This window comes from Heterodontus francisci, chromosome 3 (genome assembly GCF_036365525.1).
Source record: "Heterodontus francisci isolate sHetFra1 chromosome 3, sHetFra1.hap1, whole genome shotgun sequence".
In the NCBI taxonomy this organism is placed as follows: domain Eukaryota; kingdom Metazoa; phylum Chordata; class Chondrichthyes; order Heterodontiformes; family Heterodontidae; genus Heterodontus; species Heterodontus francisci.
This window is the reverse complement of record NC_090373.1, coordinates 113,019,564-113,035,643: the sequence shown is the minus strand read 5'-3', so window position 1 is coordinate 113,035,643 and position 16,080 is coordinate 113,019,564. Positions and strand designations below refer to the sequence as shown.

The following is a 16,080-nucleotide window of genomic DNA, read 5'->3' as shown; positions in this document are numbered from 1 at the left end:
CATCTAGCTTCATGAACAATATGAACCCAGCCCCTCCTCTAACACCAGAAACCTCTGTGTACCTTGTTCCATCTGCTCCATTGCTGGTGTTCAATTATTCAGCCACTTTAGTCCTGTTCTCTCAGCCTTCCACAGTTCCCTCTGCCTTACCACCTTGTTCCCTGCTTTCAAAAACCTCTTCAAATCTCTCCTCTCTAAACATACCATTAGGCCTCGCCCATACCCTCCGTTTTCCCTTCTTCGCTTTCCTTACTCCCCCTCCATTAATGTCACTGTTTAATTAAAAGCATTTAGATACATCCTTCTTGTACAGGAGGAACAATATGTAAATGAAAATTGAGGAACAAAAGCTAAGCAATATCTTAGGTCATGGAAGGCCTTTAAGAATTAAATAGGCAACAGTAATCTTTGAGTACAATTTAAATAGGTCAAGAAACAGAATCCTATTAGCTCACTTTTCTATCAGTTTGCATGGATTGTACTGTTTCTGTCTGATTATGTTCTGTTAGCAGCCTGGCCAGGCTACAGGACACATCATTGTGGCAAGAGGAAGTTCCACTCATGATAAAGATCCATCCACATTCTGCAATAGTGGAAAAATCTTAATATGTATAAATATTTCAGATAACAGGAACCAGGTGAATGAATCAAAGCTAATTGCAGAAGAAGCAAAGGACACCTCTCAGATGGTTCTGCAGACTGTCATCCCTATGGGTCAATTGGTGAAAGGCTGGCTGCAGAATCTAAGCACCTCTGCTGATGATGGGATTGCTTTCAAGAAGACAGTGAGTTTAGCTGGTGACACAGGTACTGTGTGGTTATCTTGCAGCTCCTATTTAGTTTACTTTTGTACACAGAATCCTTTTTTAAACTTTGTAAAAGAGTTTGATTATAGATCTTATCACCTGCAAAGCTGGTCCGTATGAATGACATGATCCTGTTGGACTGTCAAATGATTTGAATTACGGCTGTACCACCTCTTCTGTTTAAATTGACCATCAAAAATTGGCTTTAAAAAATTGGTGTTAAAATGAGGTAAGGTTTTCTGAGAGGTTGTGAGTTTTAAAATAAAAGTTTGTTAAAGTATGATGGCATAGCATTTATGTTACTGGACTAATGATCTGGTGACATGAGATTAAGTCATACCACAGCAACTGGGGAATTTAAATCCAATTAAATAAATAAATCTGAATTTTAACGAAAAGCTAGTATCAGTAATAGTGACCATGAAACTACCGAATTGTCATTAAAAAGCCATCTGGTTCGCTAATGTCCCTACATAAATGTTGTGGCTACAAGAGCAGGTCAGAGGCTGGGAATTCTGTGGCGAGTAACTCACCTCCTGTCTCCCCAAAGCCTGTCCACCATCTACAAGGCACAAGTCAGGAGTGTGATGGAATACTCTCCACTTGCCTGGATGGGTGCAGCTCCAACAACACTGAAGAAGCTCAACACCATCCAGGACAAAGCAGCCTGCTTGATTGGCACACCATCCACAAACATTCACTCCCTCCACCACTGAGGCACAGTGGCAGCAGTGTGTACCATCTACGAGATGCACTGCAGCAACTCACCAAGGTTCCTTCAACAGTGCCTTCCAAACCCACGACCTCAACTACCTAGAAGGACAAGGGCAGCAGATGCATGGGTACACCATCACCTGCAAGTTCACCACCTGCAAGTTCCCCTCCAAGTCACGCACGATCCTGACTTGGAACTATATTGCCATTCCTTCACGGTCGCTGGGTCAAGATCCTGGAACTCCCTTCCTACCAGCACCCCAAGGACTGCAGTGGTTCAAGGCGACAGCTCACCACCACCCTCTCAAGGGCAATTAGGGATGGGCAATAAATGCTGGCCTAGCCAGCAAAGCCCACATCCCCCATACTAATAAAAAAGAAACGTCTGGCTTTTATGTGATTCCAGACACACAGCAATGTGGTTGACTCTTAACTGCCCTCAGAAATGATCCAGCAAGCCACTCAGTTGTATTTAAGTAGATGGCAGGTGACTCACCATCAACTTCTCAAGGGCAATTTAAGATGGGCAATAAATGCTGTCCTTGCCTGCAACACTCACATCGTGTGAATGAATTTAAAAAAAAGGGACTGATATTATGAGGTTAGTAATTTTTGGCATTCGTCAAAGAAATTTGGAAACGATAACATGGAAGTGTGGAATTTCTTTAATCAGTAATACATGGAAAATTATAAGTAGCCAACCAAGCACCACCCACTCACTGGATATAATTGAGTTCTGACTGAAATGACATAAATAATTCACTACTGAGGTGATTATATCCTGTATTTAAAATGAAAGACGACTATTAAATAAACTTTCAATTCAAGCACCAATTATAGAACTTACAGTTCTAATATTGCACCAGTAAAATTGAGGCTGCACATACCCAATTTTTTTGGTGGGAGTTCCTCGCTCTAATTGAATTGTTTATTAGCATAGGCAAAGTTTGCCAAAACAGCTTGGCTCTTGGCACACCTGGCTGGAAATGCAAAATCGAGCAAGGCCAAGGCTTTTAAATAGCTTCAGCTTGCTTTATAAGCTGAGGTTGTGATGGGGGAAAAGTAGACTAGTTCTTCATGATATTACACATGGGCAAGGTATAATGGCTATATTGAGGATGAAGGTACCAGCTGCTCGGATAGAGATCACAGACTGAACCAATGCTTTCCCAATATTTTGTATCTGGTTGCAAGTGAGACAACTATGCTGACGTAAGGTCCAGTGTACTCCTCACATTTTCACATGTTTCATCGAATGAATGCATTTTTGTGGCCAGAAACCACCTGAATAATAAATGAGCCAAAATCTTTCTGTTCATGAAGGCCATGGCATTCACATGTAGAGTCCTGATGCCCAAATGAGTACCAAAATCTGCACTTTTTACTCGAAGACACCCTGCTACCTGGTAGAAGATATATGTGCAGTCCAGCTGATATCTTGTCTGCACAACAGAAATGATGAAAGTGGTTGCCTCTTACAAAACACAGTTATCACTTGCTTGATTTATGTGTGCGCTGTAGGCTGCCCAATATGGTAGATGTCACAGGTGTAGCTTGCAAGTATCTGGCAGCTTGAAAGTTTCCTATTGTAGTAACTGTTACTTCTATGAGATGAGCCAATCCTGATTCGGATATTATGTGCAGGTTATTTATTGTACAGCAGTTAATGCAATGCTGTGGTAGTCTGTTTCGTGGAGGTTTACCCAGCCAAAATATAGCAAACAAAATATGAAATAAAAAAAGAAGGATTAATCAAAAATCTACATTCTCCTTGTAAGAAGCCTAATTCAATGTCCCAGGACTTTACTGTGCCATTTTTATGGATGGTGGGCAGAACCTCAAAAAAAGACATAAAATTTTGTGTTGAATGCTTCATCATTGAAGCTGAATATTTCAGAGAGGCCACATATGTTGGCAGCATGGCCTTATTTGTTTAGCACCTAATTGCTCATTCATATGTAACAAAAAATGGGTGCGTGATCCCTCTCCCGATTCTGCGAGTCGTGCCCCAGTGTATTTGAAGCTTCGTGTCACAGGCAGGAAATTACAAATGACCCCTTCACATTTCACATTAAAGAAACATTCCAAGGACTTTCCATACCCCATGCACATTATTTTAATGGGACTGCTAATTATATTTCTTGGACATGAACAATGTACTTATGACTTTAAAATTATGGGCACATGCAGACTAATGGGATTAAAATAATCAGTAGTGCAAATTTGCTGCTGTTGCATATCAGTATTCCACATGTGATAGTCATTTTTGCTAATCAGGCTATTACATTTCCTTACATTAAATATCCTACTGAGCTTTCTATAGTTATTATGTCTGTCTAAATGCTAGTTGTTTCCTGTTATTTGCACTGTATTTACTAGGTAAACTTATGCAATGACTAGTGGATTAATAGGGATATTCAGTTAGTCATGGCTACAATAGTAGGATGAAAAATGAACAACCTTCTACTTTAAACTTAGAATTCTCATCAACTGCTTCCTACAGGTTTCTTGTGGTAGTTTCCAATCCTTTGCAACTGTGTAGCTTGTAAATTTTATATTTCCGTTGTATCTACAGTGAAAAATTTGACAGAAATAGTTCCACAGCTCTTGGACAAACTTCGAATTGTGGAACAGAAAAAGCCAGCAAGCAATATTTCTGCCAGTATTCTGCGAATTCGGGAACTCATTGCACAGACACGAAATGTGGCCAGCAAGGTGAGAAGACCTACTCACTAAATTGTTGAGTAGAATATCCTGATAACTGTGATACTCAAACTTAGTGTTCATCTCATTTTAAGCTAATTTAGACCACGTAAAGTGAATATCAAATCAAATCAACATACTTATTCTTTTATAATTATTTCAAAGTGCCCTTTGTTGCTAAATATATTCGGGGACAATTTTACAAATGTGTACAACTAGTGAGGGATCTCAGCCAATGGCCTACATATTGAGAAATGACAGAATTATCCACAATTATGGGTTACTTATGAGTGGAAAATCATTTGCAGTACGTCTGTGATTTCTTCATGGATGCAGCTATTTTTACAAATTAATTTTCCGTTTTGTAGTTCTTTGCTTACAGATTCACCCAGTGTCACATTCCCATTGAGGGGAAGTGACGCAGGCCTCATACTGAACTTTCCACGTAGGATCTCCCTCCCACCACACACTCCAACTGTTTGAGCATGCTGAGTTAAAATTCAGATTGAGCTTTGTCATTCAGGGAAGGTAAAAATTCAATGAGAACAATTGAGTATAATTATGTATAGTAAGGCAAGCTGAAATGTTTTCACTCCGCGTTCTCCTTTTTAAATTCATTTTTGGGGTGTAAGCATCACTGGCAAAGCATTTATTGCCCATCCCTAACTGCCATTGAGCAGATGGTGGTGAATCTTTATTGTGGTAGGGTGGAATGCTTTGGCTAGGGACCTAGGTTCTCCTCTGTGACTGACTTACATGAAGTGGGCTTTTTTTAAAATTAGTTTCTGTCACCCATTACTTGCATAATAACATTGAATAACTGTTGAGGTAAATATTTTGCCCCATGAATCCCAACCCCTTTATGATTAGTTTTAGAGTTTTAGTTTTAGTTTTAGAGATACAGCACTGAAACAGGCCCTTTGGCCCACCGGGTCTGTGCCAACCATCAACCACCCATTTATACTAATCCTACTCTAATTCCATATTCCTACCACATCCCCACCTGTCCCTATATTTCCCTACCACCTATCTATACTAGGGGCAATTTATAATGGCCAATTAACCTATCAACCAGCAAGTCTTTTGGCATGTGGGAAGAAACCGGAGCACCCGGAGGAAACTCACGCAGACACAGGGAGAACTTGCAAATTCCACACAGGCAGCACCCAGAATTGAACCCGGGTCGCTGGAGCTGTGAGGCTGCGGTGCGAACCACTGTGCCACTAGAGATTGCCTCTCCTTTGCACAATGTCTAACAGTTGTTCAGTTACAGACTACAGATATACAGATTTACAAACAATATCAGTTAAAGAAACAGTTGATTTACTTGTTTCATTTCAGGTTCAAGTCTCCATGAAATTTGATGGGCAGTCTGCTGTGGAAGTTCATTCAAAATCAAACTTGGAGGAGCTCAAGTCTTTTACTTCAATAAGTTTGTACATGCAAGTTCCTTCATTGAGTGAACAAGGTCAAGCTGCCAACCAAGATAGATTCATCTTTTACCTTGGAAACAAGAATGTAAGATCGTGTCAATTTTACCCGTAAACAGTTTTAAAAAAATGCCACATATAAGGAATGTGTATGCAATCAGAATTCTACTGAATAGGCCGAATTTTATGTTTGCAAATTTGTTTTTTGTTGTGTTCTAGGGAAGACAAGATTACATTGGTTTGAGTATTAAGAATGACAATTTAGTTTATGTCTACAATCTTGGAAATGGAGATGTTGAGATTCCTTTGAACTCAAAGCCGGTGAGCACCTGGCCAAACTACTTCAATTTAATCAAAGTAGAAAGGTAACTCCCTCTCGATCTCTCTTATGGACAAAGTAATTTTGGGTGAAAATATTCCTAAGTATAACTTTCCAGTATTATCTGTCAAATTAGTCTTGGCAATGGTAAATTAGATTTTTCTTTTCAGTTTATGTATATTGCAATTGCTTTTTATAAGACCAGAACTTAAGCTTGTGGGATTGGGTAGTGCAATATTTGAGAAGCCTAAGGTTTAAATATATAAAAAAAATTTATCTTCACTGCCAGGGCAGATCAACACCCATTAAATAATCTGCTTGATTTTCATTTTGATGCAATGAATAATTGATATTCAATATAATAAAAATTGGACAGGTTTTATAATGGGCAGTTGATCTGCATTGCCAGATTACTACTTGGGCCGTAAAGATGAAAGTTTATCACCAAACCACTAGCCTACATGTCCACTGTGGGCCTACTGTGGCTGCCATGTGTACTATCTACAGGTTGCCCTGCAGTAACTCATCAAGTCTTCTTTGGCAGCACATCACAAACCCACGCCCTCCACCAGCTAGAAGGACAACAACAGAAGATGGGAACATTATCAGCTCCAAGTTCCTCTCCAAGTCACATACCATCTGACTTGGACATATATCACTGCCCTTCATCTTTGTTGGATCAAAATCCTGCAACTCGCTACCTGACAGCATTGTGGGAGCATCTTCACCCCATAAAAAATATACTTGCATTTATATAATGCCTTTTGCAACCTCAGGATGATGCAAAGCACTATACAGCCAATGAAGTACATTAAATGTAGTCACATTAAGTGTAGGGTAGGAAACGCAGCAGCCATTCACAAACAGCAATGTCCTACAAACAGTAATGTGATAATGACCAGATAATATGTTCTAGTGATGTTGGTTACGGGATGAATGGTGGCCAGAACACTGGGAGAATTCCCCTGCTCTTCTTCAAATAGTGCCATCGGATCATATATTAAGAGAACAGAAGAGGTTCAAGAAGAGGGCCTGCCACCACCTTCCAAGAAGCAGATAGGGATGGGCAATAAACTCTGGCCTTGCCAATAACATGCATATCTTGAGAATGAATTTAAAAAATATAAATTAAGTAGTGTTTAAAATAGTAAAGGAACTAGTGGTAAGCTTAATAAAATATATTAAAAAAATAATTGAATAAAATAATTAAGTTGTTAATTAAAACACATTAAGGATAGCAGGACAGGTAATGTGTCGCAGCTGCAGCATGTGGGAGCTCCTAGATGCCAGTGTGATCCAGGGCAAACACGTCTGCAGTAAGCGTTTGCAGCTCGAAGAGCTTCGGCTCAGACTCACTGAACTGGAGTCCAAGCTGCAGACACTGCGACAGATCAGGGAGGGGGAAAGTTACCTGAACATTTTGTACCAGGAGGCGGTCACATCCCTTAGGATAGGGTCTTCTGATTTGGTCAGTGGTCAGGGACAGGAGAGTGTGGCTGCAGCCAAGGCAGTTAAGGGGACAGAGGGCAGGAGTGCAGGAGCCTCAGCCTTTGCGATTGTCCAACAGGTTTGAGGTTCTTTCAGCTTGTTTGGATGAGAGTGGAGGCTGCAGGATGGATGAGCAACCTGACCATGGCACTATGGTACAGGAAGTCATTCAAGTGGAGGGAGAAAAATGGAATGTAGCAGTAATAAGGGACAGTATAGTTAAGGGGATTAACACTGTTCTCTGCAGCAAAAGGCGACAGTCCAGACGGCTGTGTTGCCTGCCCAGTGCCAGGGTTCAGGACATCTGCTCAGGGCTGGAGAGGAACTTACAGTGGGAGGGGGAGGATCCAGTTGTTGTGGTCCATGTAGCTACCAATGACATAGATAGGACAAGGAAAGAGGTTCTGCATAGTCAGTGTGAGGAACTAGGTGCCAAATTAAGAAGCAGAACCTCAAAGGTAATAATCCCTGGGTTATTACCTGAGCCACGTGCAAATTGGCATAGGGCAAATAAGATTAGAGAAATTAATGCGTGGCTCAAAGACTGGTGTGGTAGAAGTGAGTTCCAGTTCGTGGGGAACTGGTACCAGTACTGGGAAAAGTGGTTGCTGTACCATTGAGACGGTCTACAGCTGAACCTTGCTGGGGCCAATATCCTAGCGAGCTGCATAATTGGGGAGGTAGAGAGGGTTTTAAACTGAATAGTGGGGGCAAGAGATCATATTTGGGAAGATATGGTAAGTCATGGAGCAAAGACAAAACAAAGAGAAAGGTATTAATATGGGAAATGATAAACAGACTGTTGACAGGAAGAGACAGAGCATACAAATCTAAGAGTAACTCAACAGATAAGTCTAGAGGTTACAAAAAAAAGGACAAAACTAAAGGCTCTGTATCTGAATGCACGTAGCATTCAAAACAAAACAGATGAAGTGAGAGCACAAATAGAAATAAATAAGTACTATCTGATAGCCATTACAGAGACATGGCTGTAGGATGACATGGATTGGGACCTGAATATTGAAGGGTACATATCATATAGGAAGGATAGGAAGCTAGGAAAATGTGGAGGGGTACCTCTGTTAATTAATGATGGTCAGGTTAGAGATAAGAAATCATAAAGGCAAGAAGACACTTGGGGGAGTGGTGTACAGGTCCTCTAACAGTACACACATGGTAGGACGGGGTATAAATGAAGAAATAATGGCAGCTTGTCAGAAAGGTACAGCGATAATTATGGGGGATTTTAACCTACATATAGACAGGTAAAATCAGATGGACAGAGGTAGCCTAGATGAGGAGTACATAGAATGTTTTCGGGATAATTTCTTGGAACAATACGTTCTGGAGCCAACCAGAGAGCAGGCTATACTAGATCTAGTATTGTGCAATGAGATAGGATTAATTAATGACCTCATAGGTAGCAGCAATCATAATATGATTGAATTTTACATTCAATTTGAGGGAGAGAAGCGTGGGTCCAAGACTAATATTTTAAACTTAAATAAGGGCAATTATGAGGGCATGAAAGCAGAGCTAGCTAACGTGAACAGGCAAATCAGGCTAAGGGATAGGTCAATAGAGAATCAGTGGCAGACATTTAAGGGGATATTTCAGAATATGCAGAATAGATACATTTTGATGAGAAAGAAAAATTCCAAGGGTGGGACCTGCCATCCATGGTTAACTAAAACAGTTAAAGATAGTATAAAACTTAAAGAAAAAGCCTATAATTGTGCAAAGATGGGAGACACGTCAGAAGATTGGACATTATATTAATATAAAAAAACAGCAAAGAATGACTAAAATATTGATAAGGAAGGTTAAATTAGAGTATGAAAGAAAGCTAGCTAGCAATATAAAGACAAATAGTAAGAGTTTCTATCGATATTTTAAAAAGAGAAGAGTTAATAAAGTGAGTGTTGGTCCTCCAGAAAATGGGTCTGGGGAATTAATAAGGGATAATAAGGAATAAAAACAAGAAACGCTGCAAATACGCAGCAGGTCTGCTGTTTCTTGCTTTTCTTATTTTTATTTCAGATTTCCAGCATCTGCAGTATTTTGCTTTTATTTTAGGGATGATAAGGAGATGGCAGATGAATTGAACAGATATTTTGCATCAGTCTTCACCATAGAGGATACAAGTAACATCCCAGTATTAGCTGTAAGTCAGGAAATGGAAAGGAGGGAGGAACTCAAGAAAATTACAATCACCAGGGAAGTGGTGCTGAACAAATTGTTGGAGCTGCAGGCTGACAAGTCCCCAGGTCCTGATAGACTTCATCCTAGGGTCTTAAAAGAAGTAGCTAGTGAGATAGTTGATATGTTAGTTTTAATTTTCCAAAATTTCATAGATTTGGGGAAGGTTCTGTTGGATTGGAAAATAGTGAATGCAACTCCTTTATTCAAAAAGGGAGAGACAGAAAGCAGGAAACTACTGGCCAGTCAGCTTAACATTTGTCTTAGGGAAAATGTTAGAAGCTATTATGAAAGACGTTATAGCAGCACATTTAGAAAAATTCAAGGGAATCAGGCAGTGTCAACATGGTTGTGTGAAAGGGAAGTCATGTTTAACCAATTTATTGGAGTTCTTTGAGGGAGTTACATGTGCTGTGGATAAAGGGGAACCACATCAAAGGTTATTGTGGAAAATAAAAGCTCATAGTGTAGAGAGTAGCATATTGGAATGGATAGAAGATTGGCTAGCTAACCGGAAACAGAGAGTAGACATAGATGGGTTATTTTCTGGTTGGCAAGATGTAACGAGTGGTGTGCCACAGTATTCTGTGCTGGGGCCTCAACTTTTTTCAATTTATATAAATGGCTTAGATGAAGGGATGGAAGGCATGGTTGCTAAATTTGCTGATGACACAAAGATAGGTTGGAAAGTAACTTGTGAAGAGGACATAGGGGGCTACAAAGGGATATAGATAGATTAAGTGAGTGGGCAAAGATCTGGCAAATTGAGTATAATGTGGGAAAGAGTGAAATTGTCCACTTTGGCAGGAAAAATAAAAAAGAAGCATATTATCTAAATGGTGAGAGACTGCAGAGCTCTGAGATGCAGAGGGATCTGGGTGTCCTCGTGCATGAATCACAAAAGGTTAGTATGCAGGTACAGCACGTTATTAGGAAAGCTAATAGAATGTTATTGTTTATCGTGAGGGGAATTGAATACAGAAGTAGGAAGGTTATGCTTCAGCTATACAGGGCATTGGTGAGACCACATCTGGAGTGCTGTGCACAGTACTGGTCTCCTTATTTAAGGAAGGATGTAAATGCATTGGAGGCAGTACAGAGAAGGTTTACTCGACTATTACCTGGAATGGGTGGGTTTTCTTATGAGGAAAGATTGGACAGGCTAGGCTTGTATCCGTTGGAGTTTAGAAGAGTAAGCGACCTGATTGAAACATATGAGATCCTGAGGGATCTTGACAGGGTGGATGTGGAAAAGATGTTTCCCCTTTTGGGAGAATCTAGAACTAGGGGTCACTGTTTAAAAATAAGGGGTCACCCATTTAAGACAGAGTTGAGGAGAATGTTTTTCTCTGAGGGTTGAGAGTCTTTGGAATTCTCTTCCTCAAAAGGTAATGGAAGCAGAGTTTTTGAATATTTTTAAGGCAGAAGTAGATAGATTCTTGATAAGCAAGGGAATGGAAGATTATCTAGGGGTAGGTGGAAATGTGGAGTAATCTGTTCAGCCATGAGCTTATTGAATGGCGGAGCAGGCTCAAAAGACCGAGTGGCCTACTCCTAATTTGTATGTTTGTATGTATGGGCAGGCTCACCTTAACCTAGAGACTAAGGCAAAACAAGGCCACAAGTTGAATTCAATTTGAGCAAATGTAAAATGGATGGTTCTGATCCTGGGCTGTACCCTCAATGGTTTTTGTGCTATCAGTATAGGCTTGTCAAAACCAAATTGGTATGATTAAGTGTAGAGACGATACTGCAATTTAGGTACTCGTTACAATAGAACTTGTTTGAATAAACACCAAATAAACTTTAAAAATTGTATTTAAATATTTTGGAATCATTTTGACTAAAGAATTTATTTTATTCCTGAGCATTCCCAATAATTTATTTTCTCTTTTTAAATAATCATTCTATCTTGTATGATTCTGGACTATGAACATCAACCATGCAGTCATCAGAACTCAATTCAATCTTGTCCTCACTTTCAATGTAATCTTTGCAAAACAGAAAATGTAAACAGACGCTACAGATTGAGGAAGGTCATTATGTATCAGGATATCATAAATATTTTCATGAGAGAATTCTGGAGCTAGAAATTTCTAGAAATATAAGGATGGTCTTTTTGAATATGTTTTTGATCTTGCTAGAAATACTGATGAGAGTGAATCTTCTAAGAGCATTTAAAATGTTGCTGCACATTGTAAACAATTTTTCCCCTATTTTGGGCACAGTATATGGGACATTTTACTTCAATATCATTATGTTTCAAATGATGATGTATCTGTTTGAAAATATTCAGTGGTTGGCAACAACTCTCAATGGTCCATTCTTCATTGAAAAGACTGCCTTCAAATTTCTTAATTAACCAAACCAAAGAAGAAATGTATTGATGTGACTTTTGCTGTGCTTGTTTCTTTTCTGATAGAGTTGGAAGGCATGGAAAAATACAGCTAACTGTACCTATCCCAGGTAGTACAGCAGAGCAAAAATTCATCCAGAAAGGATTATCTGAAGGCAATGATTCTCTGCTAGATCTGGAAGCTGACAATATGGTTTTCTATGTGGGAGGAGTACCTCCAGATTTCCAGGTATGCTGGACTAAGCCAATTCTCATGGTGCATTTTTAAACTTGCAGAACATTTTTCCTTTTAATGATAACATTTTTTAACTTTCACAAGCTTGATCTTCATGTAAACTTCTACAAAGTGTTTCCAAAACTGCATTAACCCTTAAGTATTGCGGCATCTTTGTTACCCTAGTCAAATTGTATCAAAGGTAGAATTCAAAAATAACTATTGTAGTTTTCCTACCTTTCCTCTTCTCTTGCCTCTGAACTATTTCTCCTCAGTTCCCAAGCTGTGACTGGGCAATTCTTCCTTCAGTTTCTTGGAGACAATTACATCCTGGCTCCCCACTCCTTCAGATGGATTGCCTTATTGCAAACATGGTACTCCTTGATTAACTGAAAACTGATGAAATACTATCACTGCAATAAGTACATTTAGTGACAGATATCCTTGCTGCTCAAATGTTCTGTTTAGAAGCCAATACACTTTCCCAAGTGCACTGCTGGCCATCTCATTTTATGTTGTGCTTGTAATTTTTCCTCTTGGTTTGTAATGTTTATTCTGGGTAAATTCTGTCAGTGTTAGGAGTTGTTTCAATAGCTCATGCGCCTCCTCGAAGTTTATTAACTGGGTCTCCTTTTCTTGAATTTACTATTGACTCAAAATACTTACATGCAGCATGCTGCAGTAATAAGCTCACTATTGAACAGAAAGTAAGTCCTAAGTTTGAGAAACTAACCCTATCTTCAGTTCCAATAAAATAATTTTTTAAACGGAGACTTAGAATTTTCCCTAGGAGTGAGAGAAATCTGAATATCTTTCTAGTCTTTAATAAGAACAGTAAATAGTCAATTAGATTATGAATGGAAGTGAACTCAAAATCAGATTGTGAATCAATTATTTATAATGTCTCCCAACCACATTAGGTAATTTCTTTGTACCCACTCATGCATTGTCTTACTCATTACATATTATTCATAAGCCGAAGAAAGAATCATACCTGTTAAGGGCTACAGGAGGATGACAGGTTGACAAAATAAAATTAAATACAAATCACTGTTTCTGTGCCTAGCCTTCCATATACTTATGGCCATGTTTTTTTGAGGCATTGGGATCTGTTTTTTGAGGCATTGGGATCTGTTCTGGGTTAGGTGATGAAGATGAACGGGTTGCACCTTAGCAGCAGTGGGACTAACATCCTCGCAGGGAGATTTGCTAGTGCTGTTGGGGAGTTTTAAACTAAATTGGCAGGGGGTTGGGAACCTAAGAGGGAGCTCAGATTGGAGGGAAGCAAAACTGGTAAGGAAGCAGAGAATTAGTAAGCAAAATTGGAAGGCAGATGAAGCAAAGGCAAACATCAAATAGGATTGGAATGAAGAATAATGTTAAGACAAAATTAAAGGCACTCTATCTGAATGCACGCAGCATTCGCACTATGGTACATGATTTGAAGGCACAAATAAAGGTAAATGACTTAATTGCCATTACAGAAATGTGGTTACAGGATGACCAGGGCTGGGAACTGAATATTCAGGGATATTCATCATTTAGGAGGGATAGGTGGAGGGGAAAAGAAGGTGGGTAGCGGTGTTAGTAAGGGACGAGAGCAGTACATTAGTGAGAGAGGATCTTAGATTGAAGGAGCAATATGTAGAATAAGTTTAGTTGGAGCTAAGGAGCAGCAAGGGACAGCAAACATTGCTGGGAGTTGTTTACAGGCCACCAAACAATAGTGGTAATGTTGGGCATGGTATAAATCAGGAAATTAGAGCTACATGTAGCATGGCCAATACAGTACTAATGGGTGACTTCAATTTACATATAGATTGTGCAAAGCTAATTAGCAAGATGCTGTGGAGGATGAATTCCTGGAGTGTGTACAAGATGGATTTCTGGAGCAGTACGTTGAAGAACCAACTAGGGATCGGGCTATTTTAGATTCAGTATTGCGTAATAAGAAAGGGCTAATTAACAAGCTTGCAATAATATAGCCATGAGGAAATAGTAACCACAATATGATAGAATTCTACATTAAGTTTGAAAGAGATATAGTTTATTCTGAAACTAGAGTCTTAAATCTGAACAAAGGAAACTATGGGGGTATGAGGGGCAAGTTGGCTATAGTGGATTGGGAAAATACATTAAAAGATTTGACAGTAGACAGGCAATGGCTAGTTTTTAAAGAAGTATTACACAGTTTACAACAAATACACATTCCTCCAAGACACAACCCAACAGGAAAGGTGAATCTACTGTGGCTAACAAAAGAAGTTAAGGATTGCATTAGGTCAAAGGAAGTGGCTTATAAGGTCGCCAGAAAAAGTGCTAAGCCTGAGGATTGGAAGCAATTTAGAATCCAACAAAGGAGGACCAAAAAACTGATAAAGAAAGGGAAAAAAGATCATAAAAGAAAGCTAGCTAGAAACATAAAGGCGGATTAGCAAGGGTGAACGTGGGTCCATTGCAGGCAGAGACAGGAGAGTTTGTGATGGAGAATGAGGAAATGGCGGAGAGACTAAACAATTACTTTGTGTCTGTCTTCACAGAGGAAGACACATAAAATCTCCCAGAAATACGAGTGAACGAGGGGACTTATAAAAATGAGGAACTGAGAATAATTAGTATCAATAAAGAGGTAGTACTCAAAAAATTAATTGGATTGAAAGCTGATAGATCCCATGGACCAGATGAGCTACAATGAGTATGGAAGGAGGTGACCATAGAGGTAGTAGATATATTGGTGGTTATCTTTCAAAATTCTATAGATTTGGGAAGGGTTCCTGCTGACTGGAAAGTAGCAAATGTAACCACACTCTTTAAGAAGGGAGCAAGAGAGAAAACGGAGAACTACGGGCCTGTTAGTTTGATGTCAGTAGTAGAGAAAATGTTGGACTCTATTATAAAGGATGAGATAACTGGGCACTTGGAAAATAATGATAAGATTGAGCAAAGTCAACATGGATTTGTGAAAGGGAAATCATGTTTGACAAATCTGTTGGAGTATTTTGAGGATATTACTTGGAGCATAGATAAAGGAGAGCCAGTGGATGTGGTGTATTTGGATTTTCAGAAGGCTTTTGATAAGGTCCCACACAGGAGATTAGTAAACAAAATTAGAACACATGGGATTGGAGGTAATATACTGCAATGGATTGAGAATTGGTTAACAGACAGAAATTAGATGTTCGGAATAAATGGGTCATTCTCAGGATGGCAGGCTGTTACTAGTGGGGTACTGCAAGGATCAGTGCTTGGGCTCCAGCTGTTCACAATCTATATAAATGACTTGGATATGGGGACTGATTGTAATATTTCCAAATTTGCGGATGACACAAAACTAGGAGGGAACGTAAGTTGTGTGGAGGATGCAAGGAGGCTTCAAGAGGATTTGGACAGGCTAAGTGAATGGGCAAGAACATGGCAGATGGAATATAATGTGAAAAACTGTAAAGTGATCCACTTTGGTAGAAAAAAACAAAAAGGCAGAGTATTTCTTAAATGGTGAGAGGTTGGGAAGTGTTGTTGTCCAAACGGACCTGGGTGTCCCCATTCATGAGTCACTAGGGTGGCACAGTGGTGCAGTGGTTAACACCGCAGCCTCACAGCTCCAGTGACCCGGGTTCAATTCTGGGTACTGCCTGTGTGGAGTTTGCAAGTTCTCCCTGTGTCTGTGTGGGTTTCCTCCGGGTGCTCCGGTTTCCTCCCACATGCCAAAAGACTTGCAGGCTGATAGGTTAATTGGCCATTATAAATTGCCCCTAGTATCGGTAGGTGGTAGGGAAATATATAGGGACAGGTGGGGATGTGGTAGGAATATGGGATTAGTGTAGGATTAGTATAAATGGGTGGTTGATGGT

At 39.6% G+C, this 16,080-nt stretch overlaps 1 protein-coding gene across 1 annotated transcript in view; it reads left to right on the top strand.

Moving 5' to 3' along the window:
- The window catches only part of lama4 (laminin, alpha 4), a 183,279-nt gene that overhangs the window by 110,600 nt on the left and 56,599 nt on the right, over positions 1–16,080 (top strand). The window contains exons 19-23 of the mRNA XM_068025542.1: positions 625–807; positions 4,096–4,235; positions 5,565–5,741; positions 5,873–6,018; positions 12,082–12,244. Coding sequence (XP_067881643.1) covers positions 625–807; positions 4,096–4,235; positions 5,565–5,741; positions 5,873–6,018; positions 12,082–12,244 — 809 coding nt within the window. The remainder of the gene's footprint in view (positions 1–624; positions 808–4,095; positions 4,236–5,564; positions 5,742–5,872; positions 6,019–12,081; positions 12,245–16,080) is intronic.